Source organism: Zychaea mexicana (genome assembly GCF_025766255.1).
Source record: "Zychaea mexicana strain RSA 1403 chromosome Unknown BDB00scaffold_120, whole genome shotgun sequence".
Taxonomy (NCBI): Eukaryota; Fungi; Mucoromycota; class Mucoromycetes; order Mucorales; family Lichtheimiaceae; genus Zychaea; species Zychaea mexicana.
In genome coordinates, this window is record NW_026516783.1 from 48259 (window position 1) to 67842 (window position 19584).

At 41.4% G+C, this 19584-nt stretch overlaps 5 protein-coding genes across 5 annotated transcripts; 4 read left to right on the forward strand and 1 right to left on the reverse strand.

Moving 5' to 3' along the window:
• Window positions 1–2452: 2452 nt before the first annotated feature.
• On the forward strand, window positions 2453–3792 carry BDB00DRAFT_81109 (uncharacterized protein). Its single transcript, XM_053122595.1, has 5 exons — window positions 2453–2511; window positions 2651–2770; window positions 2859–3036; window positions 3121–3291; window positions 3367–3792. The coding sequence occupies exons 2-5, from the start codon at window positions 2688–2690 to the stop codon at window positions 3451–3453; spliced, it is 519 nt and encodes a 172-aa protein (XP_052974255.1). The 5' UTR covers window positions 2453–2511; window positions 2651–2687; the 3' UTR covers window positions 3454–3792.
• A 1-nt stretch (window position 3793) lies between these two features.
• On the forward strand, window positions 3794–6707 carry BDB00DRAFT_81152 (uncharacterized protein). Its single transcript, XM_053122636.1, has 3 exons — window positions 3794–4420; window positions 4494–5027; window positions 5128–6707. Exons 1-3 carry the CDS (start codon window positions 4279–4281, stop codon window positions 6477–6479), a joined length of 2028 nt encoding a protein of 675 aa, XP_052974256.1. The 5' UTR covers window positions 3794–4278; the 3' UTR covers window positions 6480–6707.
• Window positions 3803–4370, forward strand: BDB00DRAFT_850529 (uncharacterized protein). Its single transcript, XM_053125449.1, has one exon. It carries the CDS (start codon window positions 3959–3961, stop codon window positions 4193–4195), a length of 237 nt encoding a protein of 78 aa, XP_052974257.1. The 5' UTR covers window positions 3803–3958; the 3' UTR covers window positions 4196–4370.
• Window positions 6708–8184: 1477 nt separating the features above from the next.
• On the reverse strand, window positions 8185–8385 carry BDB00DRAFT_773394 (uncharacterized protein; the record flags this gene model as incomplete). Its single annotated transcript, XM_053120096.1, has 1 exon — window positions 8185–8385. A coding segment is annotated over one exon (201 nt), but the record flags the coding sequence as incomplete, so codon positions are not given.
• Window positions 8386–16457: 8072 nt separating this feature from the next.
• Window positions 16458–18445, forward strand: BDB00DRAFT_81438 (uncharacterized protein). Its single transcript, XM_053122839.1, has 6 exons — window positions 16458–17041; window positions 17121–17291; window positions 17371–17517; window positions 17583–17780; window positions 17904–18137; window positions 18261–18445. Exons 1-6 carry the CDS (start codon window positions 16855–16857, stop codon window positions 18332–18334), a joined length of 1011 nt encoding a protein of 336 aa, XP_052974259.1. The 5' UTR covers window positions 16458–16854; the 3' UTR covers window positions 18335–18445.
• The last annotated feature ends 1139 nt before the right edge of the window (window positions 18446–19584 follow it).

Genomic DNA, 19584 nt, shown 5'->3' on the forward strand with positions numbered 1-19584 from the left:
TCATCGTTCCAAATATTCGTCTCAAATATCCAAATATGTAATTGGGCTCAGAGTCATCTGTGCATGAGCGCCGCCGCTCTGGAATGCTGTCCTACACTGTTTTTAGTCCTATAGACAAGACGCAACTGGTGGCCTGTCTGCTGCTGCTGTAAAGGAAACAAATGTTGCAATTACATCATACTGTAAACTGGAATGGTAAGCGCCGTATTAACTGTCAACCGGCACTTTTTTTCCTATCACTGCGCATAATCTAATGTACGAAATAAAGGTGTATGTATGCTTCAATGTGTAATGTTGCTCAGTAATAATACATTTTATTTATAAACAGCTAGCCTGGCTGTGGTGCATGCATAATATAAATGCAGCATTCACAAATGCAGCATTCACAAATGCAGCATTTACAAATGCAGACAGACAAGCATGCTGTATTATTTAATGCATTTCAATGAAAGTCATGTGATATATGTATGGAGATCCTTCGCAGAGAGAGAAAGAAAAGGAAATGCGTAATAGTTGGTGGGCTAGAATGCAAGTTACAAGTGTTTACAGTAGTACAGTAGGTTTGTAGTCAGGAATCTGCGAATTATAGCAAGGGAAATGCAGTGTTATAAAGTGGAATGGGGTATGTAAGCTTATGCAAAGAAAGTACGTATGTAGACTCGTTTATAGTAAACATAACCGAGTGAGTAGAATACATTACTTGTTTTCTTCCTCCTCCGTCATAGAGCCTGGAAACTTGCTCGAGCATTGTATTCCTGCTCGGCTCTAATAGTGGTAGATATACAGGTAAATTGATACATAATGTTATGATGAGTTTGAGAAGTAGAAAAATATCTTCCACATGTTTATTTTCCTACTTTTATCACTTTAAGCTCGGTAAAATTAGAAAATTGGATTCCATAAATGATATGTACGTTGATGCTTCTTCTTGAGCCTTTTGCCGAGCGCGGTCTCGTTTGGTTGCGATCCATTCAGCATCATCACGGCTGACCTTTTTTGTGATGGTGATAATTCCCACAAGATCAACAGTGAGTCGTTTTTTTTTGAAGAAATCATAATAGCTGTTCTTGTTTTTTAACATTACTATTATCAAAAAAAGTCCTCACTTTTACGATTTGTACATTGCGCTTATGACAAGCAGTATGCAGTCTCAAAGCAACATGTCTCGGGTCTTCTTCATAAACTTTTGCAGGGTTCATGATGGCTGATAATAACCATACAGATTAGATGTCTTTTCTGCTTTCTATTTTTCTTTTGGAGTTCCAGGTATGTATACAAATGAAAATATCCATCACTGACCGTCGACAATCTTTTTGCTGGTAACTCCAACGACCAAGTAAAACCCTTTTGGAAAGATGTCAACTACTTTTTCAATAGCCTATTGAGAATGATGTCATTATTACGATGATGTGGATATGGATCGAATGAATGAAGTTATAGATTTACTTAAAACTAAGCATTATTAATATTAAAAAGAAAACTGTACCAGTAGTTGCAAATGGAAGAATGAAGTAGGCATAGTTTCTTCCAAGCGCTGACATAGTTCTCGAAACGTATCATCAGCCCAGCACACCGCGTATGTTGCAAAAGGATATTGGCCGCGCTTCCAGTCCTCCTTGCGGCCAACTTCGAGCAAAGCAACATGTTCTCTCGGATGCGGTACTCGGCCTAATGCAGACTAAATTCATTCACACATACACAGTTGTGTGAGCTTGTATCATGTTTTGTGTGTAACAGTTTATGTATGGTTCGTTGTTTCTCTCGCCATTCCGTATTCCCTGTCCCTTTTTCCCCAAAATCAGCAAGAACAGTAATGGCAATAGTACTGACTGTCCGCTCGACGGTTGAATATGGCATGGTGAAAGAAAAAGTCAAACTGGAAAGGCTTTATACAATATACACATGGCAGACAGGTTTTTATTTTATTTTATTTGCATGAAAAACCTTGAGCACGCGGGCCTCGGGGAGAGAAAAACATGGAAAAGGCGCGACGCGAATTCACCGTGCTTTTTCGTACCTGTTCTACAAACACACAAACGATGCTGAGAAAACGTAAGAGGCAACTGGCCCAACAGCTATTACAACAAGAAGGAACATCACGGATCCTTGATGCTATTGAATTACCACCATCCGACCACGATTCATACTATAGCAGGGAGCAGCAACAACAACAGCAAGAAGTAGACGACGACGACGATTTCCAAGTAGAGGGTAGCATTGTAGCGGCAAGCAGTCGACATTCGGTAGTGTCACGATCCAATTTACCAGTAGCATCACGCCAATCCGCTTCCCTGGCTCGACACTCAATAGCAGCTTCTGTACGTCAATCACCAGCACCAACACTGAATCGTAGTATAACGGCAGTTTCCGTTGAACGAAACTCAGTAGAATCAGAATTAGGATTTTCCCTTCACCGTTCACAACCGTTAGAAGAGGAAGACGATGACGACGAGAACGATCCGTTCTCGGACGGTGAGCAAAGCGATGATGACCGTAGTGCTGCCAATACAAGTACGTTTTTTTGTGAGGAAGGAATTGTGTAGAGAGATTAGGTTTTTTTCTTCTGTGTACAATCCATGCAATATAAACAGATACACATATACTCACGTATACACTGACTGAACCTCCACTTGTGTCATAACTTAGGAAGTGTTGTTAGTGGGGCTCCTGCTCGTCGCCGGAAAAACATGCGAAAAGAGGCACCGACCTTGGCGCCAATGGATGATGCTATGCGCGCAGAAGTGTATAAAATATTGAAAAAAGCTGTGAGGTAAGTTGTGCCCCGCCCAACGGTATGATAGAGGAGGATTGTATATCCACACAATTACATTCAGGTTTGCTAATATTTGCAAAAAAAGTCAAGCTATGGATGATATAGTCAAAGAGCTTGGTCTTCCAAAAAGCGCTGAACACGTTTCTGTTCATTCTGCTTTGACCAGGATGATGGATGTGCTGCAGAAACGTATCTATCGAACACCTATACCGTCAGATGTCAAAGCCAAAATGTTCAATCGAGAGAAAATGGAAGCATCCAATGTACGCTCCCTATACATATATGATAAGATTGCATGTGTGTATATATGGATACTTAACTCTCTTCTTCTTTTTTTTTGGTGGTAGGCGAAAATTGAAGCCACAATAAAATCAATGTTGAGCCAGTTGATTACTGTGGAACGCGGTGCTCGAGAAGATGAAATAAAATTAGAAGAGGAGAAAAAGCAGTTTGAGCGGTTACAAGAACTGGAACGCACAGAGCAGGAGAGGACGAACAAGAAGCGAGAGGAGCTCATGGTAAGAAGAAAGAGCTTTGATACATGTGGTCCATATCTTCCAGCTGCATAAAGGGTTAACATTTGTGATATGTAGGGTATCGATAAACTGTTGGCTCAAGGTCCGCCTGAGGATGACTACGTCTTGAGTTTATTGCATTATCCAAGCTCAAAGTTCTCTTAGAGAACAATCATCTTCAGAAACCTCTCCTCATAACTAGCACCATGTATCTACAATCTCGTCATCACGCATTATATATATCCCCTCCTCCTTCTATTACTACGTCTTCCCTCATCCGTCATCTTCATTCTCCTCCTTTGCATTTCAAGTAGTAACATCTTAATTCAAATCATATTATATCTCAACTGCAAGCATCGTTACAAATTAATATGCTTTCGAGAAGAGGCATATGCTTCGAACACGCACCTCCCCAAAACGCAGCAACGACAATGTATGTGCGACAGAGGCATATGTCAACCACTTAAAACAGTCATCTTGGCATTTTAAAAGGCATTCTTTGTCTTTTAATGAACTCCTTGTTACAACTTGACATTTTCTTTGGTTCTTTTTAAAGATAACATTTACTGCATACTAGCCCTTTTTTCTTTCCTTTTTTGGAGCAACTGAGCTTACTCCCTCTCTTTCCGTTGTTCCTAATCAAGCACAATTTTTCTTTTTTGCCTCTATCATGCCACGTAGTCGTTATGCCTGCCGATGGGGCGATTGCGATCAGTTTCTCGAGAATGCCGAAGCTCTTTATGAACACTTATGCGACGACCATATTGGTCGTAAAACAACAAACAATCTCTGTCTCGAATGTTGCTGGAATAACTGCGGCATAAAAGCCGCCAAGCGCGATCATCTCACTAGTCATTTGCGAGTGCACCTTCCCTTAAAACGTAGGGCTATTTCTATGAATATGTGATAAGCGACTCTATATCACTGCTCTAATATGAAGCATTTTTCTTCTTCTCTGGATAATAGCACACCGTTGTCATGTAAGTGAATATGGATAAGTATCAAAATCCAAGAAATATTGAATTAATTTGGCCCAATGTCCCTATCAATGAACAACAGACTTGCAAGAAAGCTTTTAAGCGTCCACAAGACCTTAAAAAACATGAACGCATACATACAATTGAACATAAAGGTATATAAAGCTATTTACCATAGATGGTTTTTCTATTGCTTTCAGTAACTTTTTATTGACTATTTCGATATAGCATCGTTGCTAAGCAACCAGCCTGGATACAAACCTGTTCGCCGTCGGCGCAATACGCAGCAACAACAACAACGGCAGCAGCAACCAATAACTAACGTAACACAAGTGTCAAAGCCAGCGACCATATCATCGACCAACCCACAGAGTCGTTCGCTATCTACATCTACCAGCAGGAACGACGGTGATACAGACGCAGGATACTTTTCCGAAATGTTGACTGGGAGCAGTCCAAGCTCATATCGAGGAAGTGCAAATTCATCGACTAGCTACCATTTAACTACAGAAACAGAGGACGACGATGGGAATGATAGCGACAGTACCTACGTTACTCGAGTACGGAACAATAGCGAGAATAATACAACGTTCAAGATGGAAAGACAACGCGGAGCAGCATGCACTGAGGATAATCTAAACAATAATAAGAACAGCAATAGTAGCAGCAGCAGTAACAGCAGTAATGTCGCTAGTGATGCTTTACAAAACTTTCTGTACGACGCCATCCAATCAACAACTCTATCACCTGATTATGATACGGGTAAGAAGACGATGAGGGGGAGGGGAGGAGGATATGGAGGGAAGATAGTGGGTTTACTAACGCACTAGCTATAATGTTTTTCCTTACTCCAAATTTACAGAAATGATGGAACGACTGGATAGCATCTCTCATGAGCTACAGCGACAACAATTTAACAACTGGACAGCACCAGTCAATGATCCCAACGACATTAACACATTACAAAACTGGCTCGAACAGCTATCAGCCAACATTCAGACCGATGTGTGCCTGTACCCTGAAATCACTTCGCCCTACCAACTAGCTACTGCTGGTGTGACCATGCCAAGCAATCCTGACAACGAATTGTATCCCAGTGCAGAAGCGACAATACCGGACTGGAAAGCCATGATGATGACATATTCGGACAATCCTTTGGCAGCCACTCTACTTGAACAACAGCAACAGAAGAACAAAAGTGATCTCACACATGGGATGCCACCTTCTGTTCACTCTTCCGGCAACACGTTATCTTCTTCAAACAGCAACATGAACGGCGCAGCCAGTTCGTTAGGTGCCAGCTTCTTCACGCCCGGGAATTCTGCAGAGGTCGAGATTCAACCCATGGAAGATGCAGGACCGTCAGAAGCGATTGAATTCGAATCATCCGCCACGACCATGGTTTACAGCAAACCGCAGCCGCTTCATCTGTTTGAATCATCTAAAGAAGAGACGGAGACTGCCAAGCAAAATGTACAGTCGACTCTGCACAGTGACAAGAGGAGTATGATGCATATGCTGAATGCATTTACTGCACCTGCCGCTGCTGACGATGATGATAATACAAAAGAAAGAGCAGTTCAAGTCAGCAAAGTATCTCCACGAGCAGTAGCAACAAACGATCGACACGAAGCACCGTCATTACCTCAAAAAGACAAAGATGAAAAGAAAAGGGTTGGAGACGGTGATCACGACAATGAAGAGCAGTTCACAGAAGAAACGCTTCGATTACCACCTATAGCAACATCAACAGCAAAGACAACGTTGGAGACACGATTGAATTCGCGCGATTCTATCACACAATTACTATTCAGCAAAATCGTCGACGAGAAGTCTCCTACTATGCAGGAGCATGACAGCAAGCATCGACAAGAACTCGGCAAGAATTCGTCAAGGGACAGGAATAACGGCAGCGGTGGTTCACCTTCACCTTATGCAGAGCTCGCCGACAAATTGCGCGATCTGACTGTTGATGCCGACAACAAATCTGCAGAAGAATGCGCACGACAGCGTCATGCTGCGATCGTTGATCGACTTTGGGAAGCCGTCTTACGAGCCAAGAAAGCAGCTAATAACAAAAACGCAACAAAACATCGTAAATCGCCTCCTCCTTCTACTTTTAATGTACGTGATACCACCACTACCGCTACTGATGCACAACAACAACAACAAAAGCATTATCAAGATGTTCAGACCCCTCTTGTATCAGTTTAAACAACATTTATCACGCTCTTTCATACCACCAGGCATGCCCACTTTCTTTCTTTCCCCCGTTCTCTCTCTCTGTCTTACACACGTATATGTAATTCCTCCTATAATTCCATATCTTTTTGTCCAACCATTTGCCATTTGATACCTTTTCATTTTCTTATATTTTGCTGGATATACATTTAATATCGATCATTTTGTGGCAATATAACAAATATCTTGATTATTCATTTTTTTAATGTTGCAATAAGTTTTACTAGCAGTGAAGCTATTCAGACATTATTGTTGATTACTACATTTTTGTTTAATAAAAAGGATGCTGAGTGGTAGTTGCTCGCTAGTGAAAAGAGTTGTATTTTATCTACATGATTGTTGTGATGGTGTAGTGAGAAGGGGTTGTGTCTCCCTGTGTGGGGATGAAGTATTGTCGCCCCGAGCTCCTGCTTTTTGTGATCATCGATTCCTTTTTCTTTTTCTGTTATTCTTGTTGCCGCTCGAGAACTTGGTTAATTCGATGCTGTAAATACTCTTCATTGAAAAGACATAATGACCGCTCCTTACGACTTAATGCAGCCATTAGTGTATCGACCACTGTGTCGATCCCAGCATTGTCGACTTGAGATAATCTTTGCTGCACGACTTCATGTAATCGCTGACGTCCGCCATCCGGTGGACTTGCGGTTCTTCCAATGGCTTCGGCTATGCTACTACTCTCTGATATCCCGCTCTCGGTAATCCTGTCGTCTACATGCTCTGCTTCTTCTTTTACTTCAGCACCACTCGTTACTGGCTCTACGATCTCTTGCTGTTGTTGTTCCGCACCCTTTTTTGTATTGTCTCCTTCCACAAACGCCTCTGTTTTCTGCTGGTGCCGCGACTTTTGTTGTTGTTGGTATCTTGATGGTCGTTGCTGATGCTGGTAATGATGATGCTGATAATGCTGTTGCTGAATTTGGGAATGATAGTGTATAGCTGGCTGATGTGAGGCTGTTGGTGACATGGAAGAAGAAAGAGTGTGGATATGAGAAGGTGGCGGCGGCGATGGTGAGAAATACTCGGCCATAGTAATAGGCTGTTGTTGAGGTTGATGATAATAGTAATAGTATGGATTAGTGCTGGCACTTGGAGAATGAGGAACTAGATAGGGGGAGTGTGGAAACATATAATGATGGTGTTGTAAGGTGAAAGGTGACACAGGCTGCGATGACGGCGTCTGATGTGTTGGCGAGGGACTGTATGGTGTGTAATAAGATGGCGATGGTGGTGGCATCATTAATGGTGGAGGAACTGGATGGTGGTGTCCACGATGATGATGATGATGCTGTTGTTGTTGTTGCTGTTGCTGATGATGATGAACAAGCCCACTGCCACTGGTTTTGACTTCTGCTACTGTGCCGCTGCCACTGCCACTAGCACCACCACTGCTACTCGTTACGGTATCGGCAATAGCAAGAAGTACGTGTTCAAATGAAAATTGGCCCGCAAGATGCGATTGAAAAAGCTTTGTTACTTGCTGCTGATAGTCTCGCTCTGGTCTCGGTACTCGTGGTTCGTGAAAACGGACGCTCATTGGCTCGCTAGTCCATTGTTGCTGTTGCTGTTTCTTTTCATCATTATGATCTTCGTTTTCTTCTTTCTTATCACTATTCAAAGAATAACTTTGTGACGCTGCTGCTGTCTTTGTTGTTGATGATTCTTTAACATGCACGTATCCATCCATTTCTAATAAGGCTGCTGCGGCTTCCGTTGGGTGGCTGTAGCTGACAAAACCGAATCCACGAGATTCGCCGGTGGCTGGATCTTCCATCACTCGTGCACTGATAATACGTCCAAAAGGTTTGAAAAGATTAAAAAGACCCGTGCTTTTGATTGATGGATCGATGTGCTTTACGTAAATATTGCATAAATCCATTGCCGGTTTAAGTTCAAGTCGTTGCTTGGTTGATGAGGATGTTGCTGTTGGGCTGGATAAAGCAGTAGGCTTTTCGTCGGCCGTCATTTGTCTCTGTTGCTGCTTTCGCTGTCCTCGGTGCTGCGTACTACGTTGTTGCTGTTGCTGTTGCTGTTGAAATATTGTGTCACCACTGCTGCTGTTTTTAGAAGAAGGAATTGGGGAAGAAGGAGAAGAAGAATCATGTGGTTTTTGCACATGTCCCGTTGTGCTAATATTTGTCTGACATCAAGTCCATTCACGTTAATAGATTTTTTCAGAAACAAGCTCAGTGGTACAATGGTACTGCGGTGGTTTTGTTCGTCTTTTTTCTTTTTACCTTGGAGGACGATGGTGGCTTTTTGGTATGATCTGATGATGACTTTTCCGGAGGAGTTGCTGAGGCATCTTTTACTATGATCGACCTTTTAACAAAGATAGAAAATTACCTATCCGTGTTGCAGCTAATATGGTTATACGAAAACAAATGTTCGAGTAAGGGCTTACATGATGCAATGCTCGAATATAATTGATCCGTTCTGTACTTATTAATTGACCATTAGCATTTATCACTCAAGACATTAGTGCTGCTGCTACATAAAAGTGTATATAAGGTTACAAAAAAGATTGTAAATGTACCAATTCAGATATTGCTCGGTCAGATTCTTGTTTAGACACGTATTGAACAATGATTGTTGGATCGTGCTTTTCCGTACACAGCTCACATGCTTTTAAAAGGTTGTTCTGGTGTATTGCGCAACGATGACGGCGCTGACATTTGATCAATTGACCGTACTCTCTAAAAATACTGAATGTTTCTGGAAACCAAGTTTGAACAGTAGCTGGCACACCGCGAATATGAAGCAATGGTGGAAGAAGAGTGTTGTCGTTGTCTTCCGTCGTTTTGTGATAAAGGAGCTCTAATCGCAGCCTCCTTCTGCTCTTTTTTGATGTCTTTGCGACAATGATGGACGTGTCATTAAAGAGTGCATATGCGCGCTCAGCTGATGATTAAGTCGTTTTTGTTTTTGGAGGACAGAGAGGAATCAGCTGGTCGTAAATTGAGCATTGCTTCGTCCCCACCCAGTATTATCTACAGTACCTTGTGCTTCGCTACGGAATTGGATATGGCCAGCTACGATACGTCGGGTGCCCTTGTAGTGATACTCAATGGGACCGGCTGATTGGCTATTGCAGTCAGTTGATGCAATTGTGTTGGTCTCTATTCTTTATTGAAATGATGAGAAGAGGAATAATGCATGTTTGATATAGGAGGGAGTAATAACTAGACCACCACCCGCGCATTTCGCAATACACTACGTTCTCCACAGCAAAAACAACTAGACAGGCAATCCGTCAGAGCGAGCAGCACGACAAGCATTGTATACTGTCCATGCTTTATAGTAGGTTACGGATGTCTTCCACTTTACCCATTGCTCCAAAGAGAGTCAATAACAATTAAAAAGAAGCTCAAAGGATGGCTACTTACTCTAGGGGCTCTTGTTGTATGCTTGAGAAAATTTCGACCAGTTTTGTATTGTAACGAACAAGGAAGTTGGCGTCGTCATCATTGTCAGCCGTTTGTGGTGCAAGCACAAATAGTTTATTACGGTTCTCGTTGTCGACAAAAAACCGCGCCATTTTTCGAGTATTGCTTGCGTTTCGTCTGGTTCCTGCTTCTGCTTCCGCTGCTTCTACCTGCACAGATCCGAAACGTATTTTAGCAAAGAATAAATGTAGAGCAATGTTCCTCCGGTTATACACGCGCTCCCTATCTGGTAAGTACCTGCAGTAACCTTTACTGCTTTCCGGGGAGAAATTGTGCCGTGGTTTTCACTTCGTGGCCGTTTCTATTTCGGGTTGCTATTTTTCTCTGCTGCTCCCAGGTTATAGGTATGTATGGTGTATATCGTGCTCTCTCGGGTGATGGTGGTGAGCTGAGTTTGAACAAAGCTGTTTTCGAGTCGCGTATTCGTTTGAAGGAAAAGGGTTGTTGCTGTGACGACGACGATGATGATGATTCAAGCGTTTAGTCGCTGTGTGTCCGTTGAAGAAAGCAGAAAGAAAGGCGTCTGTTTTATAAAAAAAGAAGATCATCAGCCAAATGAATTTCTTTTGGGGACACACTCTGCAAAAAAGAACATTATCCAGTTTCGGTATGTCGCTCAATTCATGAACTTCGCGTGTCACAAGGGCGATATTGCTCCCATGAGAGCTACTTCCATTCTGTTTCACTCTCGCTTCTTTGTAGCTGTAGGCATAGTGGTGGTAGTCGTAATAGTAATAGTGGCAGTAGGAGTATGGATGAGACAGCCCATGCAGGAACAGCCAAAAGGATCGGTTGTGTTCATTCGTAGATTCACAGCAGCTCTTTAGCAGTCAGCTGTCTGCAAAATGTGCACAAGTAGCCTTGATGCTGTCACCTCCCCTTCTCGCTAACCCTTCAGATTTTTCCGACACACGACGACAAAAAGATAGGTGTTGCTTGGGACACCGGAGTATATGCAATGCCTGAAAAAGTAGTTAATGGGAATTTTTTATCTTTTTACACCAATGGCAATGGTGGTTGATCTTTTTGTGATATTCTTTGATTCGTGATCGCACACCAGTAGAAGCAACCAGACACCTTAATTTGGCTGTGATGATGATGATGATGATGGTGACCCTGATATCTTATTATCCCTATGCTGCTGTGTACACTGTTCCCGGGAGCATTTGCTTATGCTCTGTGTAACACTTTGCCCAATTCGCTATAAAGAATCATTTGCACAGTCAATTTCTTACCTTGCTCAAAGATGATATACAACACCGTTTCCAGAATTACTTGTCGCACATTTCGAAAAACTGTGCGGCATTAGAGTGTCGCGTTTTATCAAAAGGATGTCGGCATTGTCGAAACCATCTTTGATGCTAACCTGCCATCCAAGAGATGTCGCATAATACCTTGTTACTCGGCCTCTTTCTGTTACCTCGTTCTGTAATTGGTCCTTTTTATATATGTGGAAAACCGTTACTTCGCTCTACTACCTCGTTGCTTTCTTTTAGTACTACAAATATGAGCATTTGCCGGGAAGAAGCTGCTTGCATGTTTTTTTCACGAGGCCTTTTATTGGATAGAATGTAGTTGGGCTAAGGGAATAATTTACAATATGGAAGATCTGGTTATTTGCTGTGAAAATAATCCAAAGCAGCCTGTTTTGGTATCGTCGTTTGCATGGCGCATATTTCTCTCCTCTGGAATTGGCTCCTGCTCAACAGAATTACCGTCCGATGAAGTTGACCGCCCTCTAGGTAAGGTGTGTCATGCTTATTCACTAGACGGTCCTACTTTGCTCATATCATCATTTATTACAAGCAACGCAAGTTCAAGCAATCTGGCCCCATGACCCTCTGAACGAGACGCTATTTGAAGCCAAAATTATGTCCACTTGACAAGTATATATATTGTTTTCTGGTAGAGCCATGAATATTCAAATGCTTTGCGAAATGCAGCTCGAAGATAATCAAGTTTCTTCAAAGTCGAGCGTTACACAAAAAGTTCACTGTCAGATACTGATCCATCATTGCCATGGAAAAGGACTACCATCGTGAGCACAAAAAACACAAAATGTTTTGCAGTATGTGATATTTTCTATCAGATTTTTAAAGATGATATTGTCAGGATATTCTCTAAATGCTTGCCAAAAAACCTGGACAACCGCACGAGGACTAAGCATATGAATGCTTCATGTTGCTATGGAAGGCTGCTGCTTCGTCAGAAAAAGCACAGTTGGTAGGCTTGTAGTCCATGTCAATTTTCAGTCATTAGGCAACCTAATCATGCGAGCCGTAACTAAATTTCAGGGCTGCTTCTTTCAAAAAAAAAAGGCACGCTTCAGGCTAATCTTGCATTTTTTGGTTATAAAATCATGCAATGCAGTTCTCTCTTGATGTCAAGATCAAAAAAGCTCTCTGTTAGATCTGCCATACTAATCATTATTTAGCACAAGCGTGAGACTATCATTAAAAATCAATGGGTCTAACACCACCGCTACGTTTGATGGCATCTCACTTTGTTTCTTTTTGAACTTGTTGGACGTAGTATTGCGTAGTGTGATCTGCAGTTGTACAGTGGCAGCTCGTACTGAGATGCCCCTTTCGTACACCAAAGAAAAAAGAAGGCTCTTTTCATTTCATTCTTACAACATCGATACGCATTCCTCTTTATTATATTGCTGCTGTCGCTTGTTCATGGATATCTTTGTTTGCTTGGTTTTTTCAGCGATCACTCGTTAAATTCGTGTGTCGTTCATAATCCGTAATTAGGTCAACAGAGTATAGATGGCTATCGCTATCCATCATATCTATATCTGTTCCATCGTCATGAACAAATGAGACCATTTTAAATATATATTGCAGATAAGGATTCTGGACCTGTTCTCGCAGCATACGCAAATTAGAAGCTTGTTGTGTGCCCAAGCATTTCTTCTTAAAAATTGGTAGATTTATTATTAGTGGTAGCGCATATGTAACACGAGGTTCGCGCGAAAAGTTTCCGGAAACAGTGTAGTGAAGTTACATTGAGCACAAATGTTTAAATAAGTGTGAATATTATATTATTTTATTGTGTATATCTCCTATCCATGATACCGCAATACGCGCCTGTTCGCCTTGTTAATTTTTCGGATTCCACTGTGTTTGCAACCTGAGTAAAGACTGCCACGATGTCTCTCTCTCTCTCTCTCTCTCTCTCCAAAAAGGTCTAGTGATCATTCTTGCTGTCAACGCATCACAAAAGAGCTGTAAAAGCGTCTATCCTTGTCTGCGTGCCGTTCTATTAATGAGTCATAAATGCACATATGTGTTACTCTCCTCAAGATACCACCGCGTAGTCTATTAATTGCCGCCTACACTATAGATTCTACCGATCTTGGTAAGTGCGTATGTCTCAATGATACTAATTGTATTGTACTTCTGCTTCGATATTACATCATGTACGCTCAAAATACATTTGTAGTTCCCGCTTCTTTTTTTTATACTTTTTTCGCCTCCCAGTTTCTTTACATATGGACCGGGTACTAATCTCCTGGCAAATGCTTGTACAATATTGCTGCCTCATAAAAACAATAAGAGCGTCCGAAAGTCCATTGCGTGTAGACATTGGACGCATGTCTTTGTTCTTTATGGCGAGAGACTTTGGCTGTTTATCTCGTCATGTAGTGTATGTCTTGAGCTTTTCTAGTGGTTTAATGCTGGCGTGTCTCCGCCATTGATGGTATTGTAATGGCGTCCTTTTATTCCATCAATCACTTGCTGATAGTGTCCCTCAGAGGCAATGTCTTGTTTGATACCCCTTGAGTAGTTGTGCCTCCTGTCTCTTTTTTATGCTGTCACTATCTGCTGCTTATACATTTTCGACTTTGTTACATAACTGCCTCACCACCAAAGCAGAAAAAATACAGCCTAATACGATACTGGCTCGTCCAAAAAGCCGTGTACATTGCTGTCCGCGGTGTCCCTAGCTGCTCATGCCAATGATGCTTTGATGGTTTCTCATGGTTTTGAGACCATCACCGATTTATCGTGCCACCTTTGCAGCTTTGCCGCCTAAGAAGGGTTGAATAGTAGTATTATTCTGTTTCCGACTTGATATCGACCTGATCAAATAGTCATAAACTGTACACGTACTTTAATCTTCCTATCCACTGAACGGTCATGTCAAATGGCGCAACTTCACCCAAATCGTGCTGATGGTTTTGCCTTTTGCTGTCATTGCTTTTGTGCGAATCATGTCGCTCGCGTTTGTTTTCAATTTAAACTTTTATATAGCTTGCAACTGTTGGCGAAAACTTTGCTTTTTGTTACCATTTCAATTTTGTCATCAAGTTTTTTGAGTTTTGTTGTCCTTATATATGTTGTCAGTTAGGGCTCCCCGTACATTTGTCACCATTTCCGCCCTAGCTGCCACTTGATTTGTGCTGTCACACAGTAAAGGTTGATGACCTGATGCTGTCGCTCAACTTGTTGTTGTCAAAGTTAGACCTGCTGTATAGATGATGTGATATCTTTGGTTTGCTCGAGATATCGCCAAATTACATAGATGATACATTGCCAATCCGGCACAGTCGCCAAATAGGCGTTGCCTTCTGTGTTTGACTGCCGCCACTTTTATAGATACACAGTACTTGCTTTCGTTGAAAGCTCTCACGCTTTGTTGTTTTTGTTGGTATAAGCAGAGTTAAATAATAGTTGCCATCTTACACTGTTGCCTATTTTAACTGCTCTTGTCTTTTGCCCCTTATTAACATTACAATCAATGTCAAAACTGTTTCTCTGTTGGGTTGGTGTTGTTACCGCAAGTCCTCGTCATGAACAGAGATGGATGAGCATTGTTTTATCTCATCGACTTGACGTTGATTGATGTTAATAGTTGCCATGTGTGTTGTTATCACACTAGACCGCATAATCTATGGATTCTTGAGTAGTCGTTTTACGCTCATGCATTGTTTGTCTCGTCGTCATCGATAGTAATGGGTGATGACTGTAGACACGATGTTCGATGCTGCTCCATTTTGCCACCATTTCCTCTTTGTGTTCCCGACACGGAAGCAGGGAATGAAAAATGATAATAGTGTCGATGATTTGATATCATCCCAAAACATTCTTGCTGCCCTATCAATATAGCAAAACTCGATGCAATAATTTGTGTGCTTTGCCATTTTGAAAATGTCACGTAATCTGGTATTTTTTGACCAGCTCGAAATTCCTTCCAAGCCAATGGCCATAGATCAGCGACTGCTGTCCGACCCCCACAAAAGTTACATGTCATCTTCTTGCCCCTATCATTTTATCCGCACTAAGTAAGTGATGCCAAAGTCTGTACACGACAACTTGCAGGTGATCCAAGTGTTGAACGCATGTGCCGCTTTTGATCTTTTTTATTGTCCATACATGTCTTCCTCTTCTTCATGCGCAAGAGTAGGCCATATCTACCGGCATATCCGACGGAAGCATGATGCTGATCTTCCATCAATGTATTACAGCGGGCCTTATACTCGTGTATATAAAAGTAAAGCTGGACCAAGAATATTAATTGATGGTGAGTAAATACACAACTGGTAGTATACAACTACATTTTCTCTTAGTGATATGTTTGAAGATGGAACAACTGTAATTTCTATGCTAAAAGGATCTTTCAAACATGTATGATACATAGTTGCATCTAAAGATCTATTGAAAACAGGAGAAAAAATACAAATTTGTTTTGAAGATCGACTCTCCCGATCGTAAGGTACTGTTAGTGGTGTTACTTTACTATTATAGACCAGTAGACGCTAATTTCGTATCATTACACTGAACACAGTAACGTCTATATTGTCTGTGCAAAGGATGCATGAGAGTGGAACTATACGAAATACGAATCCAACACATTCGTAACCTGCGGTGCTCAATACCCTACCCATACCCAATGCCATTATGAGGTTAAGGCGCACTTTGGAAAGAGAAAACTAGTACGTCACTTTCTTGTTTCTTCCCACCTGCTTGATAGTAAAAGCCGTTCGTTAAATAATCCAATAAAGACCCCGTACCGATTTTTTTTAACTTGAACAGAAGAAACAGCGCGTAAGCAGCTCAAGGAAGGGAAAGATTCAAAAAAGTAGTTCCTGCAATTTTTCATTGAGAAAGCATACCATGCCAATCATACGACTTAGAGACATATAATAGAAACGAATTGCTCTGATAATACAAAAGTTGTTAGCACATATACTTTGAGACATATATTAAAGTGAAAACGTATACATATCATAGTTTCGTGTTTTTTGAGGTTAGTCGATATGATAAACATATAGTATTTATGCCCGACTCAACCGTTGCTTGTTCTCTTCTTTACTCCTCTTTGCTACTGGTGCTGCTGTTGTCATCATCATCATTTGTTTGCTGATCATTATTGCTGTTACTACTATTGTCGTTTTAATGTTCTTCTTGCAGTGGCGGTGGTGCAGCGGTGGTGGGTGATGATTGTCTTTTTGTGTTACAGTGTGTCTCCTGCCCCGTCGTTGGGATTGTGGAGGTGCTGTCTTTTGTTATTGTTATTGTTCTTCTTCCGTTCTTTGATGGATTGCGGTTGTAGTGGAGTAGTGGCTACGGTTACAACTTACAAGGGATGATTTTTCGGCGGTAGACTGTGCGTCTCAAGACTTGGTGTCGCCAGTTGAAGAGCTATGTACGGATGGAGAGGTAGTTTATGTGATGGAATTATGATGTGTAGTGTAGCGGACGTGTCATTAGTGGTGGCAGTAGCAGTGGCGGATTGTTGTTGGCGGTGATGGCGTTGATGTTTTATAGTTTGGAGAAAACCAAGAAAGATCATGAGCCAAATAAGATAATAGAAACAAAGGAACGAATGTGGGATGTAATGTTTAATACAAGAAAGAAAAGGAAGGGGTGGTTGAAGTGAAGGATGGCGTCATAATGTTGTTCAAACGATCGTCACTCTCAAGTGGAGTTTTGACTGGTGCGGGCGAGTATATGTCATTGTTCTTTTACCACCGACCTACAACGCGTGGATCCGCCACCATGTTTTCGCGACTACAGAATCTCTTTCAATCTTTGGTTCCTGGCGTCAAGAACAAATCTGCTACACATAGCACAACCACTGGTACTCTTATAGTTTTCTCCATTATTCTTCATTTCTGTAAAAAATGCGCCTTATTAAACTCTGTTAGATGAAGTACAAGTAGATCCCGATAATAACGATTTCCCTCGGACTATGGCATCAGCCCCTCCTATCCAAGTTCAAAAACCAAGCCAGACTTTCGGAATTGCTACTACTGCTGCTACTAATGGTGACAGCAAAAGAGGAGTAAAACGTACGCGAGCAGAGCTGTATGAAAGCATAAAGTCAGAAGGTAAGTAACAATACAACTGTTGCCTTGATTTTATAGCGAACAGAAAAAGAACTAGGAGACTGAATGATGGCATCTTTAGAGAGTGAAGGGGGTGATGAAAACGTCTCTGCCGGACAATCAATCGCTAGTCGGCTACGAAGTCGTCGTAAGCTTGACAACAATGCAGACGTTATCCACAAACAAGCAACGCGATCAAGTGAAGCATCCGACAAAGAAGGAAACCAAGGTATTATATGACAATATTCAACTGCAGAAAAAGTTCTCTCAATGCTTACCTTTGGCGTTGTACAGGAGAAGAAGAACACTCAGATACCGACACAACGCGTTGTTGTTGTCCGTACAAGTCTTGTACTTATTCCCCTATATGGTTATGCCGAGTGTATCGGCACATCCGACAGAAGCACGACGCTGAATTTCCATTAATGAAAGCCAACGAATCTTATAATCGTGTATTGAAAAATATAGATGGAAAACGGATATTATTCAATGGTTAGTAAACAGGAGACGTGTTTGTTAAGCAGTCGTGTGTTTCTAGTTGACACGTCAGCAAATGGCATATTTATGTCTTTCTTTTATGCCGACTAACATTTTGGTATGTTGATATATATGTAGCTGCATCACGGAATCTATTGGACGCAGGAGAGAAAATTGTAATTGAGTATCCCATATCTGAAACCCCTCGCTACTATTGTCCGTACAAGTCTTGTACTTCATCAAGCACAGTAGTACGCTATATCCACTGGCACATCCAAAAGAAGCATGATGGTGATCTTCCATTATTGAAACGCAACGGATCTGATACTCGTGTATTTAAAAATAAAGATGGAAAACGAATATCATTTGATGGTAAGTAAATACAAAACTGGTAGTATACAACTACATTTTCTCTTAGTGTTACTGTATGTTAGAAGATGGAACAACTGTAAATTCTATGCTAACAAGTATCTTTTATACATGTATGATACATAGTTGCATCTAAAGATCTATTGAAAACAGGAGAAAAAATACAAATTTGTTATACAGATCGACTCCCCCAGTCATAAGGTACTGTTAGTGGTGTTACTTTACATATGATTCTCTGTGGAAAAGCATACTTTATCTATTATCGATCAGTTAACATTAATTCTGTATCTTTACACTGAACACAGTAACGTCTATATTGTCTGTGCAAAGAATGCACGGGAGTGGAACTATACGATACGAATCCAACACATTCGTAACCTGCGGTGCTCAACACCCTACCCATACCCAATGCCATTATGAGGTTAGGACGCGCTTTGAAAAGAGAAACATAGTACGTCACTTTCTTCCCACCTGCTTGATAGTAAAAGCCGTTCGTTAAATAATCCAATAAAGACCCCGTACCGATTTTTTTTAACTTGAACAGAAGAAACAGCGCGTAAGCAGCTCAAGGAAGGGAAAGATCTAAAAAAGTAGTTCCTGCAATTTTTCATTGAGAAAGCATACCATGCCAATCATACGACTTAGAGACATATAATAGAAACGAATTGCTCTGATAATACAAAAGTTGTTAGCACATATACTTTGAGACATATATTGAAGTGAAAACGTATACATATCATAGTTTCGTGTTTTTTGAGGTTAGTCGATATGATAAACATATAGTATTTATGCCCGACTCAACCGTTGCTTGTTCTCTTCTTTACTCCTCTTTGCTACTGGTGCTGCTGTTGTCATCATCATCATTTGTTTGCTGATCATTATTGCTGTTACTACTATTGTCGTTTTAATGTTCTTCTTGCAGTGGCGGTGGTGCAGCGGTGGTGGGTGATGATTGTCTTTTTGTGTTACAGTGTGTCTCCTGCCCCGTCGTTGGGATTGTGGAGGTGCTGTCTTTTGTTATTGTTATTGTTCTTCTTCCGTTCTTTGATGGATTGCGGTTGTAGTGGAGTAGTGGCTACGGTTACAACTTACAAGGGATGATTTTTCGGCGGTAGACTGTGCGTCTCAAGACTTGGTGTCGCCAGTTGAAGAGCTATGTACGGATGGAGAGGTAGTTTATGTGATGGAATTATGATGTGTAGTGTAGCGGACGTGTCATTAGTGGTGGCAGTAGCAGTGGCGGATTGTTGTTGGCGGTGATGGCGTTGATGTTTTATAGTTTGGAGAAAACCAAGAAAGATCATGAGCCAAATAAGATAATAGAAACAAAGGAACGAATGTGGGATGTAATGTTTAATACAAGAAAGAAAAGGAAGGGGTGGTTGAAGTGAAGGATGGCGTCATAATGTTGTTCAAACGATCGTCACTCTCAAGTGGAGTTTTGACTGGT

Excerpts from the sequence above, each read along its gene's own strand:
- BDB00DRAFT_81438 (XM_053122839.1), top strand. The coding sequence starts at position 16,855 with ATGTTGTTCAAACGATCGTCACTCTCAAGTGGAGTTTTGACTGGTGCG. Across the intron at positions 17,042-17,120 it reads TACACATAGCACAACCACTG|TAGATCCCGATAATAACGAT; the intron begins GTACTCTTATAG and ends ATGAAGTACAAG. Across the intron at positions 18,138-18,260 it reads AAAACGAATATCATTTGATG|TTGCATCTAAAGATCTATTG; the intron begins GTAAGTAAATAC and ends TATGATACATAG.
- BDB00DRAFT_81152 (XM_053122636.1), top strand. The coding sequence starts at position 4,279 with ATGGATAAGTATCAAAATCCAAGAAATATTGAATTAATTTGGCCCAAT. Across the intron at positions 4,421-4,493 it reads ACATACAATTGAACATAAAG|CATCGTTGCTAAGCAACCAG; the intron begins GTATATAAAGCT and ends ATTTCGATATAG. Across the intron at positions 5,028-5,127 it reads ATCACCTGATTATGATACGG|AAATGATGGAACGACTGGAT; the intron begins GTAAGAAGACGA and ends CCAAATTTACAG.
- BDB00DRAFT_81109 (XM_053122595.1), top strand. The coding sequence starts at position 2,688 with ATGCGAAAAGAGGCACCGACCTTGGCGCCAATGGATGATGCTATGCGC. Across the intron at positions 2,771-2,858 it reads ATATTGAAAAAAGCTGTGAG|TCAAGCTATGGATGATATAG; the intron begins GTAAGTTGTGCC and ends TTGCAAAAAAAG. Across the intron at positions 3,292-3,366 it reads AGAAGCGAGAGGAGCTCATG|GGTATCGATAAACTGTTGGC; the intron begins GTAAGAAGAAAG and ends TGTGATATGTAG.
- BDB00DRAFT_850529 (XM_053125449.1), top strand. The coding sequence starts at position 3,959 with ATGCCACGTAGTCGTTATGCCTGCCGATGGGGCGATTGCGATCAGTTT.